At 39.4% G+C, this 16990-nt stretch overlaps 1 protein-coding gene across 2 annotated transcripts in view; it reads left to right on the top strand.

Moving 5' to 3' along the window:
* Positions 1-16990, top strand: part of pik3cb (phosphatidylinositol-4,5-bisphosphate 3-kinase, catalytic subunit beta) — an 87790-nt gene that overhangs the window by 67862 nt on the left and 2938 nt on the right. For both annotated transcript variants that reach the window (XM_039654198.2, XM_039654197.2), the window contains exons 17-23: positions 3338-3522; positions 4629-4738; positions 4821-4899; positions 10641-10808; positions 12890-13013; positions 13171-13316; positions 13409-13541. In XM_039654198.2, the coding sequence (XP_039510132.2) occupies positions 3338-3522; positions 4629-4738; positions 4821-4899; positions 10641-10808; positions 12890-13013; positions 13171-13316; positions 13409-13541 (945 nt within the window). The remainder of the gene's footprint in view (positions 1-3337; positions 3523-4628; positions 4739-4820; positions 4900-10640; positions 10809-12889; positions 13014-13170; positions 13317-13408; positions 13542-16990) is intronic.

Here is a 16990-nt window from a genome sequence, read left to right as displayed (position 1 = left end):
AGAGTAGGCCAATCACAACAGACTGGGCCATCTGACCAATCAGAGCAGAGTAGACCCATCACAACAAAATGGCCATCTGACCAATCAGAGCAGAGTAGGCCAATCACAACAGACTGGGCCATCTGACCAATCAGAGCAGAGTAGACCAATCACAACAGACTGGGCCATCTGACCAATCAGAGCAGAGTAGACCAATCACAACAGACTGGGCCATCTGACCAATCAGAGCAGAGTAGACCAATCACAACAGACTGGGCCATCTGACCAATCAGAGCAGAGTAGGCCAATCACAACAGACTGGGCCATCTGACCAATCAGAGCAGAGTAGACCAATCACAACAAACTGACCATCTGACCAATCAGAGCAGAGTAGACCAATCACAACAGACTGGCCATCTGACCAATCAGAGCGGAGTACTTTGTAGACCAATCACAACAGACTGGCCATCTGACCAATCAGAGCGGAGTACTTTGTAGACCAATCACAACAGACTGGGCCATCTGACCAATCAGAGCAGAGTAGGCCAATCACAACAGACTGGGCCATCTGACCAATCAGAGCAGAGTAGACCAATCATAACAGACTGGGCCATCTGACCAATCAGAGCAGAGTAGACCAATCACAACAGACTGGGCCATCTGACCAATCAGAGCAGAGTAGACCAATCACAACAGACTGGGCCATCTGACCAATCAGAGCAGAGTAGGCCAATCACAACAGACTGGGCCATCTGACCAATCAGAGCAGAGTAGACCAATCACAACAGACTGGCCATCTGACCAATCAGAGCGGAGTACTTTGTAGACCAATCACAACAGACTGGCCATCTGACCAATCAGAGCAGAGTAGACCAATCACAACAGACCGGCCATCTGACCAATCAGAGCGGAGTACTTTGTAGACCAATCACAACAGACTGGCCATCTGACCAATCAGAGCGGAGTACTTTGTAGACCAATCACAACAGACTGGGCCATCTGACCAATCAGAGCAGAGTAGGCCAATCACAACAGACTGGGCCATCTGACCAATCAGAGCAGAGTAGACCCATCACAACAAAATGGCCATCTGACCAATCAGAGCAGAGTAGGCCAATCACAACAGACTGGCCATCTGACCAATCAGAGCGGAGTACTTTGTAGACCAATCACAACAGACTGGCCATCTGACCAATCAGAGCGGAGTACTTTGTAGACCAATCACAACAGACTGGGCCATCTGACCAATCAGAGCAGAGTAGGCCAATCACAACAGACTGGGCCATCTGACCAATCAGAGCAGAGTAGACCCATCACAACAAAATGGCCATCTGACCAATCAGAGCAGAGTAGGCCAATCACAACAGACTGGGCCATCTGACCAATCAGAGCAGAGTAGACCAATCACAACAGACTGGGCCATCTGACCAATCAGAGCAGAGTAGACCAATCACAACAGACTGGGCCATCTGACCAATCAGAGCAGAGTAGACCAATCACAACAGACTGGGCCATCTGACCAATCAGAGCAGAGTAGGCCAATCACAACAGACTGGGCCATCTGACCAATCAGAGCAGAGTAGACCAATCACAACAAACTGACCATCTGACCAATCAGAGCAGAGTAGACCAATCACAACAGACTGGCCATCTGACCAATCAGAGCGGAGTACTTTGTAGACCAATCACAACAGACTGGCCATCTGACCAATCAGAGCGGAGTACTTTGTAGACCAATCACAACAGACTGGGCCATCTGACCAATCAGAGCAGAGTAGGCCAATCACAACAGACTGGGCCATCTGACCAATCAGAGCAGAGTAGACCCATCACAACAAAATGGCCATCTGACCAATCAGAGCAGAGTAGGCCAATCACAACAGACTGGGCCATCTGACCAATCAGAGCAGAGTAGGCCAATCACAACAGACTGGTCATCTGGCCAATCAGAGCAGAGTAGACCAATCACAACAGACTGGGCCATCTGACCAATCAGAGCAGAGTAGACCAATCACAACAGACTGGGTCATCTGACCAATCAGAGCAGAGTAGACCAATCACAACAGACTGGGTCATCTGACCAATCAGAGCAGATTAGACCTATCACAACAGACTGGGCCATCTGGCCAATCAGAGCAGAGTAGACCAATCACAACAGACTGACCATCTGACCAATCAGAGCAGAGTAGACCAATCACAACAGACTGGGCCATCTGACCAATCAGAGCAGAGTAGACCAATCACAACAAAATGGCCATCTGACCAATCAGAGGCCAATCACTTTAAAAATTTGCATTATGAGGAGTGAGTGAAAGCAACATGGCTAACATGTGCTCAACTATTGGTCACTAATAAAAATAAATTGTTAAATGTAACAGTGTCAAAAATAACAAGTGCAAATGCCAGGCATGGACAAACTGTCAGTTAAGAGGAACAGTACTGCCAAAAATGACAGCTGGACATTTCAAAATCAAGGCAAAAGTATAGTGCTAAAGGTCACCTCTTCTGTGACACACTTTCAATAAAAGCTGTTACAAAACATCTGATGTTTAATGTACAGTAAAATCATTAAGATTTCCTTCTTCCGGCTCAAACCGGCTGAAAGCTTTACTGTGTGTAATTCAGTACAAACTACTACTTACAACTACTTATAAAATCCTTATTATACTTTGGGGGTCTGTAAACGCATATACATAAAAATTAATAACAGCCATCCTTCTTAAATAGCTGTGCTTCAAAACTGGAAAACAGTTCTGCTTTAAGATTGTGTTGATGTTGCACCGATAAGGAATAATCCAATGAGCGAAGGTTGCAGAGATGTGTTAAAACAAATTCAAAGTCAGCAGCTTCCTGATTCTTGCATCTAAATATTTTTAAACATTTATGAAATTAAGTTCTAGAGTGCAAAGTGTACAGATGTGTCCAAGAGAACAAGAGCAACCAAAGCAACATTTAGATATTGTGATGCTGATATTTATATCACATGACTTATTTAGGCATCAAATTTATTCAGTCAGGTCAAACCACCTTTATTTACATAGCGCTTTATACTGTACAGATTATTTCAAAGCAGTGATAGAGAGAGGAACAATGGTTTTGAGATGTAAATGGAGTTGGATTCTGCTTTAAAGTCAGTCCAGTGTTGATCAGTTCAAAAACTGTGAATGAGTTCAATTCCTCTATAAAGCAGCTCTGGAGAGAACAGTGATGTCATCGTTGACTTGGACTTGACTTGTGATATCCCAAAATGTGCATACAAATATTTAGATGGAACCCCAGGGACTGGCCCTCTTCACAGAACGGTTTACAGCAGGATTGAATGGCAACACGATTATGATGTGCTGTGATTGTTTTGTAGGTTGAAGCTCTCAGTAAGCTGAAAGCAGTAAACGAGCTTATTAAACTGGCTACCATAAAAACCAAGACGAAACAAGCTCATCTTAAAGAGGCAATGATGACGTGCCTTCGACAGACGGGATTCATCGAGACTCTGTCCGACCTGCATTGCCCTCTCGACCCCAACCTCTTGCTTGCTGGAGTCAAGTAAGATTCGTGTGTTTCGCTCACTGCACACCAGTTGAATTATATGGGGATGATGAACTATATTAGTTGGTGAAGGAATTGTTTATTTTCTGTATTATTAAAGTAAACATGCAACAGCCTTTTAACTTCCACAATGATCAGGTTAAAGGAGTAGTTCACTCAAAAATAAAACTTCCTGTCATCATTTACTCACCCTGAAGTTGTTTCAAACCTGTATGAGTTTATTTCTTCTGTTGAACACAAAGAAAGATATTTTGAAGAATGTGGGCAATTGATGGACCCCATTGACTTCCATAGTAAGAAAAAAAAACGCTTTGGAAGTCAATGGGGTCCATCAACTGTTTGGTTTCTGTCATTCTTCAAAATATCTTCTTGTATGTGCGGAGTGAACCGATGTGATCAGGAAAGCACAACACACACTAACATATTCCATTGACAATCAACCAGAGTCCCGACTGTGAATCTCTTGCATCAAACGTGTCTTTAAAGTAAACAAACATGGAATTCATTAGACTTTAGATGAATTCGTGGAAACGATGTGAACACTTTACATATCTTCCGTCAGCTTGCTTTCTGATTGGGTATCGTTTCGTTTCACATGATAATCTCCAGAGCGTTTGTCCCTGGGGTGTAATACCTTGTAGTGTGTACCCAGCATTATGAAAAGTTGTCTCTGTGCATGACGGGTGGTTTGGGCAAAGAGTTGAGAAGCAGGGTTGGTGACATCAGCTGAAAATTAAAATAATTTCAAAGACTAATTTTGATGGAAGTTTATATACAGTATACTGCAAAATACTATAGACGCTTGTTTCCGCCACAGAATGAAAAATTAAAAAGGAAATTGCGAGTTTACATCTCACAATTCAAAAGTCAGAATTGCATGATATTAAGTCACAATTGCGAGGGGAAAAAAAGTCTTTCTCACCGTTCTGACTTTATAACACAATTGCGACTTTGTCACACAATTCTGAGAAATAGATAAATTCTCAATTGTGAGAGAAAAAATCGCAATTATCTTTTAAAATGTTTTTTTCTGTGGCGAAAACCAGCTTCCATAAAACACTAAGATGAATTTTCTAACCAGTTTTTTTCTCCTCCTCTGCCAGTGTCGAGAGGTGCAAGTACATGGACTCTAAGATGAAACCTCTGTGGATAGTTTACAATAACAAGCTGTTGGGAGGAGACACAGTGGACATCATCTTCAAAAATGGAGACGGTGAGGGAGAGACGGCTCGGGTGATGGACACAAGGCTGTCACAGAATCACATTACAGTACTTTACAAATCTCTCTTTTTCAGACCTGAGGCAGGACATGTTGACTCTGCAGATTTTGAGGTTGATGGATCTGCTATGGAAGGAGGCCAACCTGGACCTCAGGTAGAGAGTGTGTGTGTGTTAAACTGTTAAAGTCCTCATGAAATCAAAATAGTGCCCATTTACTTAGTTAGCACACATACTGGTCTTAGGGTGAACAATTCATCTGTACAAGTTAAGTTCATCAAAAATTCCTGGAAAAAAAATTGTACATAAGTGTTTTCAACATTGATACGTTTCTTAAGCAGCAAATCAGCTTCTTAAAATGATTTCTGAAGGATACTGACACTGAAGACTGGAGTAATGATGATGAAAATTTAGCTTTGATCACAGGAATAAATTACATTTTAAAATATATTCAAAGAGAAAACTTTATTTGTATTTTTAATCCAATAAACTTTAACATTACATTTTGAACTGCAGTGTTAAATTGTGGTAGACACCAAAATACTCAATACATAACTATCTAATCTGAAATCCAGAGGAGTGCTTGTATTACCGTTTTATATCATGATATTGGTATGGCTCAATGGTAAAACACTAAGGCATTGTAGACAGCAGGATTTTCTCTAACGCTGCTTTGAAATTATGCATATTGTAAAAAGGTGCTATACAAATAAATTTGACTTGGCAAGTCTGATTGTCATTATTCAATTTGAGGATGATGTTACCAAAAAAAAAAAAAAGTTTCTTGCTCTATTAATTTCCCAAAACCTCCAAAAGCCTTCTTGGAAACCACATGATCCCAAGGTTGCGAAAAAAACCTGATCGTATGCACTACATCTACTTACTTTTATAGAAAATATTACACGTAATCATGTTGTTATTAAAGTTTTTTTTTTTTTTCATAAGTTAATAATTGCACTCAAACATTGAAAATACATAGTGTCATAATAAAACCTCTAAAACCAAATAGCAGTTTGAAAAGTATTTCCAAACTATTGAAAATAATGACACCGATTATACATGGGTTTCTGTACTTTTGAGTCTTGCAGTATCATTTCTTTTCTTTATTTATATTACTACAATAATCTATAATCTCTCTCTCTCTCTCTCTCTCTCTATATATATATATATATATATATATATATATATATATTACCTATCAATAATACTAGGATAAAAGTTTTGGATATAAAGGATATACATTCCCTCGGATAGGAATCGAAATAGATTAATAGTTGGGGGCCTTAAGCACATTTTCGCGCAAATTCATCTAAAAGCGCCAAATTTGGCACAGTTGTAGCTCAGGTCATACTGAAATGATTTAGCTAGGGCGCCGGAGCCAGCGACCCTCGGGGCCAAGATGGCGGCCAAATCCAATATGGCCGCTGCCCAAAAAGGGTTCCGGCTATAACTTTTGAACCACATGAGTTACAAATACAAACTTGAAATGTTTTTCAGCTTAATTGATCATGGGAAACACATAGAAATGTTTATATTTATGACCCAGTATATCTGGACCCCTTGATCCTCCAATTCCAATATGGCCGCTGTCCAAAAAAGCAGTTTGGGCTGTAGAATGGGGCCTTACATCCCATTGTTCGCGCAAATTCATATACAAGCACCAAATTTGGCACAGATGTAGCTGAGGGCATACTGAAATAATTTAGCCAGGGCGCCCAAACCAATGGTCCCTGAGACCAAGATGGCGGCCAAATCCAATATGGCCGCCACCTGAAAGGGATTCGATTATAGCTTTAGAGCCAGATGAGATACAAATACAAACTTGATGTCTATTTTACCTTATCTGGCTATGGGAAACCCATATGAATACTTACATTTATGATTGGGTATATCAGGACAAAATTTTTTTTTTTCAAAAAAAAAATATCGCTATCAGGACCCCCCAAATTCCCTAAATCCAATATGGCCGCCACCTAAAATGAATTCGACTATAGCTTTTGAGCCAGATGAGATATAAATACAAACTTGATGTCTATTTTACCTTTTCTGGATATGGGAAACCCATATGAATACTTACATTTATGATTGGGTATATCAGGACTCCCCAATATGCCTGCTGTCCGAAAAAGGGTTTTGGCAACAAATTTTGAACCAAATGCGCTACAAATGAGGATGTGATGTCTATTTTATGTTTATTGATCACAGGAAGTCCACTGGCATATTTATATTTATGCTTGTGTAAGTCTGTAACCTGTATTCTTTTCAAGACTGTGGTTAAAAATCCTTTTTTTATCACAACTTTGAAGGTTATTCTCAATGTTGATTAATTTTCTTATAAGTGTACTACATGTGAATACATTTCAAAGTGTAATCATTTAAGAAAGAATAATACACATTATTATTGCAAGTAAATATTTATATTATCAAATTGTTAAAAGAATAATATAGTAAATTTCTCCTAAACTCTTAATGGTTTGCTTAGCATAACAAAAAAATAGCAATAACATGAAAAAACAACAGTGAATTCTCATGGTCTCACGCATTTTCAATTATTATCATTTATTATCATTATAATTATCATTATAATCACCGGATCTCTCATCGTCTCCACCATCATTGTTTGTACAACACCCTCACATGCACATATAGAAGTGCAACAAACTCCGGCTTTACAGCACTTGCAGTGCCCTCTACATGTTGCCTTGCAGCCACAGTGGAGGAGATATGGTGCAGGCTTTGACTCCAAGATTAGTCCAGTAAGGTTCCCAAGTCTTGCTCGTAGAGTCCAGATACCATCCCCATGCATTGAAATCTTGGATATCTTGCTAGACAGCGGCACTGCTGCAAGCCAGCTTCCAGCCACTTCTCATCCCAAGGCAGCATCTAACTGACAATTTTGACCATGCTTCAATATCTGACGCTTTAGGCACCCTTTAGGCGATCCTAGGGCGTCATGTAACTGACGCTAAAGGTAAAGCGTGAGGTAAATGACGCGGTTAGGTTTAGGTCTGGGGTAGGGTAAGGGTTAGACGAGATCCTAGGGCATCATCTAACTGACGCTAAAGGGTGCCTAAAGCGTCAGATATTGAATATATTGAAGCATGGTCAAAATGCTTCCCAAGGCGTCAGTTAGATGATGCCTTGGGATGAGAATGTGCTGGAAGCTGGCTTGTAGCAGTGCTCTTTTGATGTTCAGCTTGGGTGGGAGGCAGGTTCTCGAGAGACTTGGTACCATTCGAGAAAAGGTGATGTCTAGCTTCATCTACATGGCTGGAACCACAGCTCTTGCTGATGATGACCATACGCTCCAGTCTTTGGACATGGACGTCATTGTTGATCTCTTCAGGCTCTAAGGTAAGGGTAACCAGGGATTCTGTGAGATCTGGTGTTTCCCCCCAAGCCTAATGGCCATAAAAAGGCATTTGTCCGGACTGTCGACAGCGATGTTGTCATCCTTCCCATCCGCTTCTTCCACACACTCGGCATCACAGAGCTCTGGATTGGCTTTGCAAGTGTAAAAAACTATAGGGACATTCCTGCTCATGAAATCAGCAAGGATCTTGGTCCCCAGAAGTCACTGGCCTAACCACTCTTCCACGCTTTAACAGGCTGTGACACAACCTCAGCCTGGGCCATGGGAAAAAGAGTGCATGGGCAGCTTGGGAGGCAACACCAGATCTCACAGAATCCCTGGTTACCCTTACCTTAGAGCCTGAAGAGATCAACAATGATGTCCATGTCCAAAGACTGGAGCGAATGGTCATCATCATGTACAGCAAGAGCTGTGGTTCCAGCCGTGTAGATGAAGCTAGACATCACCTTTTCTCGAATGGTACTAAGACTCTCGAGAACCTGCCTCCCACCCAAGCTGCACTGATTCAGCACATCAAAAGAGCACTGCTGCAGGCCAGCTTCTACAGGAATAAGGCAACCGCTGTCCAGCAAGATATCCCAGATTTCAATGCATGGGGATGGTATCGGGACTCTACGAGCAAGACTTGGGAACCTTACTGGACTAATCTTGAAGTCAAAGCCTGCACCATATCTCCTCCACTGTGACTGCAAGACAGCATGTAGAGGGCACTGCAAGTGCTGTAAAGCCGGAGTTTGTTGCACTTCTCAGGCATGTGATTGGCTAAGGACAAAAAAGCAGGAATTCCGGATTAATCCGGAAAAATCACATCCCTGACTTCTATATGTGCATGTGAGGGTGTTGTAGCAATGATGGTGGAGACGATGAGAGATCCGGTGATTATAATGATAATTCATGTGAGAGACCATGAGAATTCACTGTTGTTTTTTCTTGTTATTGCTGTTTTTTTTGTTATGCTAAGTAAACTTTTAAGAGTTTTGGACAAATTGACTATATTATTCTTTTAACAATCTGACAATATACATTTTTCCTTCCAATAATAATGTGTATTATTCTTTATTATATGATTACACTTTGAAATGTATTCACCTGTGGTACACTGAAAAGCATTTCGCTTTTAAAAGGAAATTAATCAACATTGAGAATAACCTTCAAAGTTGTGATAAAAAAAGGATTTTCAACCATAGTCTTGAAAAGAATACAGGTTCCAGACTTACACAAGCATAAATATAAATATGCCAATGGACTTCCTGTGATCAATAAACATAAAATAGACACCACATCCTCATTTGTAGCGCATTTGGTTCAAAATTTGTTGCCAAAACCCTTTTTCGGACAGCGGCCATATTGTATTTAGGGAATTTTGGGGGTCCTGATATACCCAATCATAAATGTAAGTATTCATATGGGTTTCCCATAGCCAGGAAAGGTAAAATAGACATCAAGTTTGTATTTGTATCTCATCTGGCTCAAAAGCTATAGTCGAATCCATTTTAGGTGGCGGCCATATTGTATTTAGGGAATTTGGGGGGTCCTGGTATACCCAATCATAAATGTAAGTATTCATATGGGTTTCCCATAGCCAGAAAAGGTAAAATAGACATCAAGTTTGTATTTATATCTCATTTGGCTCAAAAGCTATAGTCGAATCCATTTTAGGTGGCGGCCATATTGGATTTAGGGAATTTGGGGGGTCCTGATAGCGATATTTTTTTTTGAAAAAAAAAATATTTTGTCCTGATATACCCAATCATAAATGTAAGTATTCATATGGGTTTCCCATAGCCAGAAAAGGTAAGATAGACATCAAGTTTGTATTTGTATCTCATCTGGCTCTAAAGCTATAATCGAATCCCTTTCAGGTGGCGGCCATATTGGATTTGGCCGCCATTTTGGTCTCAGGGACCATTGGCTTGGGCGCCCTAGCTAAATCATTTCAGTATGCCCTCAGCTACATCTGTGCCAAATTTGGTGCTTGTATATGAATTTGCGCGAACAATGGGATGTAAGGCCCCATTCTACAGCCCAAACTGCTTTTTTGGACAGCGGCCATATTGGAATTGGAGGATCAAGGGGTCCAGATATACTGGGTCATAAATATAAACATTTCTATGTGTTTCCCATGATAAATTAAGCTGAAAAACATTTCAAGTTTGTATTTGTAACTCATGTGGTTCAAAAGTTATAGCCGGAACCCTTTTCGGGCAGCGGCCATATTGGATTTGGCCGCCATCTTGGCCCCGAGGGTCGCTGGCTCCGGCGCCCTAGCTAAATCATTTCAGTATGACCTGAGCTACATCTGTGCCAAATTTGGCGCTTTTAGATGAATTTGCGCGAAATTACCTATTTATGTGCTTAAGGCCCCCAACTATAAAACACCTTTTGAAAGTAACTTGACAGTTCTAATTAATTATGTTTTTTTTTAATAGACTGCAGCAATTAAAATGTAATTAATTTGAATTTTGTCAAGTTTAATGGCTTTTAGAGATCATTTCAAATTATGTTTTTTTTTTATGTCTCGCAGGATTGTGCCTTATGGTTGTCTGGCGACAGGAGATCGCTCTGGTCTGATTGAGGTTGTGTCTTCAGCTGATACCATCGCGAACATCCAGAAAACAAGCAGCAACATGGCCGCTGCTGCCGCCTTCAATAAAGATGCGCTACTGAACTGGCTCAAAGACAAGAACTCTGGGTTAGACTTCTGATATCTCTTATCAACCGTATTTGATTATTTTAATACATTTGTTCATCTTAATTTCGAAAGCCTTTGGATATTGAAATTTCCTTCCCCATAATTTCCACAATTAAAAAAACAATCATAAAAATGTAAATAACGCGGAATGTCACAGAATTTGGCAAATTTCAGATGGATAAATCAAATGTAGGGCTGTACACTTAATCAAATCGTGATCTGGTCTGCTGGGCTTTAAAGTGAAAGCCTGTACCCATAGTTTAACCTGACCAAACCGGCACAGTTAAGCCAAACAACAGCCGATGGACTGGAAGTCATTCGTTTGCTATGGAGAGTCTTTGAACTTCGGATGCCTTTGGAAGGGACTACTTTGAATGAGACACGCCGATCGCATGTGATGTATTCCAATGAGATCGGTGTGAGAATTATTAATAACTTTTGTTTAACTTTATCAGCAACACTTGATGATACATTAAAACTTTAAAAAATGCATGGTTGTTGATAAATAAGTAATCAATTATTAATGTAATATTAATATTGTTGAGCATTACCTGCCGATAGCCGACTAATTAAAAACCGATGGTTGAAATAAAACTTAAAGGAGTAGTTGACTTTTGAAAAAACTTTTGCTGATAATTTACTCACCCCCATGTCATCCAAGATGTCCATGTCTTTCTTTCTTCAGTCGAAAAGAAATTAAGGTTTTTGATGAAAACATACCAGGATTTTTCTCTAAATAATGGACTGCAATGGGAACCAAACGGTTCAAGGTCCAAAAGACAGTTTCAGTGCAAACTGCAAACTGTTCAAAGGGCTTTAAACGACACCAGACGATGACTAAGGGTCTTATCAAGCGAAACGATCGCTCATTTAAAAAAAAAAAAACAAAGTTTAAGTTTTAAAAGTTCAAATGCTCGCCTTGTGATGCACGCGTTCGTGACTCTCCTGTTCGAACTCCATGTTCGTTCATCAAAATGAACGAATCTTTTTCCGAGTCATTTGGTTCATTCAATGAATGATTCAAAAGATTAATTCATTGTGGTGAAAGAGTTCGAATAGGAGAGTCACGAACGCGCATCACAGAACAGAGCAAGGCGACCATTTGAGCTTATAACACTTAAACTTTGCTTTTTTTTTAAATGAGCAAACGTTTCGCATCATAAGACCCTTATTCATCTGGAATCGTTTAAAGCCCTTTGAACACTTTGAAGTTTGCACTGAAACTGTCTTTTGGACCTTGAACCGTTTGGTTCCCACTGAAGTCCATTATATGGAGAAAAATCCTGTAATGTTTTCATCAAAAACCTTAATTTCTTTTCGACTGAAGAAAGAAAGACGTGGACATCTTGGATGACATGGGGGTGAGTAAATTATCAGCAAAAGTTTTTTTTAAAAGTGACCTACTCCTTTAAGTAAAACTCAAAGTAAAAGAGCTGAACTTTATTACAAACATAAACAGACTGATGCATGAAAATGTATTGAACTTTCAAATGAAATGTATTGATAAAATATTTTAATTAAAACATTACTGTAAATGTAAACTCTAAATGTCTCATGTAAATTTGATAAGTAACACTTCTCAATAAGCTTCCATTTGTCAACATTATTTAATGCATTAGCTTTCATGAACTAACTATATGAAATATTTTTACAGCGTTTATTAGACATCAGCATCTGATTCCGCTCCGTCCCAAGCCAAAACAAATACCACGAGGCGTGATCATTATTGTTTCGCCTCTAGTAACAAATCATTTTTTTGTAAATATTGTGTGAAACTCCTTATTTTTGACAATTTTGTGTAAGTGTCATTTGCTATCATTAAATTTTAAATATGCATGACAATTGTAACAGAAAACAATTTTGCACAATACTGAACTCCAAACCATTCGAATAGCAGGCCACGTATCTCTTATTGTTAGAGATGATTACTTATTTATTTATTTTTAATGTTAAAACTGTTGCAAAGAAAACTTCTAGATCTAGCCTCCTAGCAGTTCTTGACGTTATAGAAATTCTAGTTGGCAGTACTCGTGTTCTCACTGTCTGTGTCAACTGATCGGTGATGTGATATGTTGACACAGAGATGCTTTGGAGAAAGCCATTGAGGAGTTCACTCTATCGTGTGCTGGTTATTGTGTTGCCACCTACGTCTTGGGAATCGGTGATCGGCACAGCGACAACATCATGGTTCGCAGTACAGGGCAGGTATGTTGGGAAAGCTTTCTACAAATGACACCATGTATGCTGCTTTAAAATGCCATTTTATTGTCCCTTCTGTTAATTAAAATGGTATAAAATTTGGTTGTTTTTAGATTGACAAGATATTTACAAACCTATGTGTGTGTGTGTGTGTGTGGTTCAGCTCTTCCACATAGACTTTGGCCATATCCTAGGAAACTTTAAGTCCAAGTTTGGGATCAAGCGTGAGCGTGTTCCTTTCATCCTCACACACGACTTCATCCATGTGATTCAACAGGGAAAAACGGGCAACACTGAGAAATTTGGAAAGTTAGTGACTGACTTTGTCTAATTAATGCACAATTCCATTCCATTTTATGATAAAGGACACTAATCTAACATTGTGCTTTGTATATATGTAGTTTTAGGCAATACTGTGAGGATGCTTATCTGATTCTAAGGAAGAATGGAAATCTGTTCATCACACTCTTTGCTCTGATGCTCACAGCAGGACTGCCAGAGCTTACGTCTGTCAAAGATATCCAGTATTTAAAGGTAAGCGTACACTGACGGCGCAGAATTTCCTCTCCTTCGAAGTATTGTACTTCGCAAAATCAAAATGTGATGCGATCTTGGAAAACCCACCACATGGTGAAATTGAACATATTACAGGTTTTGAGACCATATTAAAGCTGGGTTCAAGCCCTTTCCAAATCTGTTTTTATTTATTTTATCGTTTGTCTGTAACAAAAGTTATGGTTATCTGAAGTCGGCTGATCGCTGTGATTTTCAGAAACAGAATTTTGAGAAAAACAGGTTTAATTGACGGTCACGTCCTGCTAGCGGGACGACTGGCGCTCCCTTATTTATTGCCTTTTTTGTCATATCATATATTTTAGTAATCATCATAGATTAGGAAAGCTTACGAACTCAAAAATCAACCTGTGAAAACCGTTTTGAAATTGGACGATTGAGAAGCGAGCTAGGTCTTTTAAACGAGCAGCTTCAAACTCTGTTGTTCTCTTGTCAGTCCCTCCAGAAAAACGCGATTATGCGATCGCTGAATTCAATGCAAAGTCCGCATATTTTTGCGGGGGCCGCATTTTTTCAAATACGCCGCACTTTCGCCGCATAAATTGCCGATTTCCGTGCAAAAGATGCGGGGTTTGCATAATTTCATAATCCTCGCATTTTCGTTGCAATAAAAGTCACATGTATCTTAGCAGAAAGTTGAAAAATGTTGCGTTTGCTTCACACAAGAGCAGCCATTTCCCCCTGTTTCCATGGGAACGTTATGAAGTGACGCAATTACGCGACGCCAGACAGACTCACGGAGGCGATTGACATCTCACAAATCGAACTCGTATAACTGTCCGTCACACGTTCTACCGTCACATCGTTACTTAATAAACAACATAAGATATAAGAAGTAGCATCAAACAGAAATTACCCGCACACATGGGGCGTTCGAGGCGCACATATAACACTGCAGAGAGTTCAACAGGGAGCGCGCAGCTCTTAAAGGGGCCACACCTTATTTACACTCGTTACAGTCTGAAATAAAACAAGATGAGAAATTAAATATTCCCAGCACTTTCTATGATGTAGTATTCTTGCTTATCAAAGGAAGTAATAAGAAATGACTCTTACATTAGCCTAGTGACAACGGGATGTTGGGGGAATCACTTTTTTTTCTCTTTTTCATCAAACTGCAACTTTTTGCAAGTTCCCTCAATTTTTGCAAATTCCTGCAATTTCATCGCATAAAATTGCATAAATTTACGGTATGATGCTGGCAACCACAGCTGCCAGTAGTTTACCGCCTAATCCATCAATTTTTGCCCGCAACAATCACAAAAAAACTCCGCATTTTTCTGGAAGGACTGAATACTATTATGGTAAATGTTATATATAAATCGCAAATTTTTTCACAAATTTTTGGAAATTACCACCACAAAATCAGTCATTTTGATCGCAAAAATCACACAAAAAAATCGTGAAATCCTGGAGGGACTGTCTTGTGCTCCACATCACACCGCACGATAACGCTGGATAAAAATAAATTAATAAAAACTTGTGTGTGCCGTTGTAGTTCACCCAGCACTGGACTTTATTCTCTTGTGTGTTTTATTTTGATAGGTGAACTGTCTTTGTAGTGTTAAGAGAAGGAGAGCTAAAGGGAGATATTGTGTTTTGCCCTTCCGCTCCACCTCAGCCGTCTTTTCAGCTGGCCATTATAAATCGCTATTTTTCTCCACTAAACTAGTGAATTTTCCCAAGTTATATTCAGAATGATAAACAAGATGTTATATAATAATAATTTAATAAAAACCAAATTTTGACAAAAAACTGACATTCAGTTTATATTTAGACTTTACTGAAAACGTACCAGTGCGACATCCGACGGGTTTTCCCAGATCGCATCACAAATGGTCATTTATTCATTCTCCAACTCTTAAAACTCAAAGAGGCTGTCAAGCTCCAACAGCACTGACAAAATGAATCCACACAAATGAATCTCTCTTCAGAACTCACAGTTCCCCTCCTTTTAACTCTGGCAATCGGCAAGAAAACAATATTACTCAATTGAAAAGTATGAAAGGTCATAAGATGGCTTCACATTAAGAGAGATATGCAGCTGGATTTAGATTTCAGTTACAAAGACAGTCTCACACATTCACTTCTCTGATCCTTAAACATTAACATGCCTCACATATGTATTTATATTTGTATACATTCCATTAATCATAAATACAATTACTCAGTAATATTATTTATGAGATGTGTTTTCTCTATTTTTCCTCCTTCGTCTTTCACTCTCCTTAGTATATGGTTTTTGTTGTAACTGTTTATTATCTTCTCTTTTCCTTCCTGTCTCTGGGAAGTTGGGAGGGAGAAGAGATAGAGAGTAGATAGAGTTAGGGGAGTAAAAGAAAAAGAGGAAGAGAAGCTAAAACGTGTAAGCCCAATGTCAGTTACAGTATATTTAAAGGGATACTCCACTTTTTTTTTTTTGGAAATAGGCTCATTTTACCTCTCCCCCAGAGTTAAACAGTTGAGTTTTACTGTTTTCGAATGTATTCAGACGATTTTCTGATATCTGTAACCAGACATTTTCTGGTCTCATTGACTTCCATAGTATATTTTTTCCTACTATGGAAGTCAATGAGACCAGAAACTGTCTGGTTAATGATATTCTTCTAAATATCAAAAAATCGGCTGAATGGATTTGAAAACGGTAAAACTCGACTGTTTAGCTCTGGGGGAGTGGTAAAATGAGCCTATTTCCCAAAAAAAAGTGGAGTATCCCTTTAACATGCTACTATGTTGATATGTATCTTTGCTTAAATGTCTGTTGTGACTACTTTATTATGAGAAATGGTCTTAAAGGACAAGTTCAGTGTTTTACAATTAAAGCCCTGTTTTATGATTGTTTCTGATGAAATAGAATGGTTAAGATTGTTTTTTTAGACAGATGCTGCTGTCCTGAGAATTTTCAGATTCTGTCAGATTCTTCTACAATGGTAGCATTGGTGCAATCCTTCATAAAACGCATAAAACTTTAGTTTACAAAGAAGTGAAACTCTGTATTACTCCGCCGGCGGAAACGGAAATGGGGTTGTTTGTATTATTTCTGTAGTCTTATGCAGTCGCGGTATCGTAGGCTACACTATATACAAGTGGTTTGCTTGCAGTTGGCAAAGGTGCATTATCGCCATCAACTGGGCTGGAGTGTCTATTATTCAAGCGGAAGAATGTACGGTTGTGAGGCGTTCGGAAAAATAGGTCTACAGTTTTACAACGAATGGTTAAACACCTGTTAAAAATCAGCGATTTTTGTGTGAGCATATCATTGAACACCCCAGACCACTCGGTGAATTTCACGTCTTTGTAAACTAAAGTTTTATACGTATTATAAAGGATTGTTCCTGTGCACCAATGCTACCATTGTAGAGGTGTGGGGGTGCTACCACAGAATCCGAAAATTCTCGGGACAGCATATT

The sequence above is a fragment of the Pimephales promelas genome, chromosome 16, assembly GCF_988280905.1.
Source record: "Pimephales promelas chromosome 16, fPimPro1.hap1.1, whole genome shotgun sequence".
NCBI classification, from domain to species: Eukaryota; Metazoa; Chordata; class Actinopteri; order Cypriniformes; family Leuciscidae; genus Pimephales; species Pimephales promelas.
This window is presented reverse-complemented; position numbering and strand designations above follow the sequence as displayed.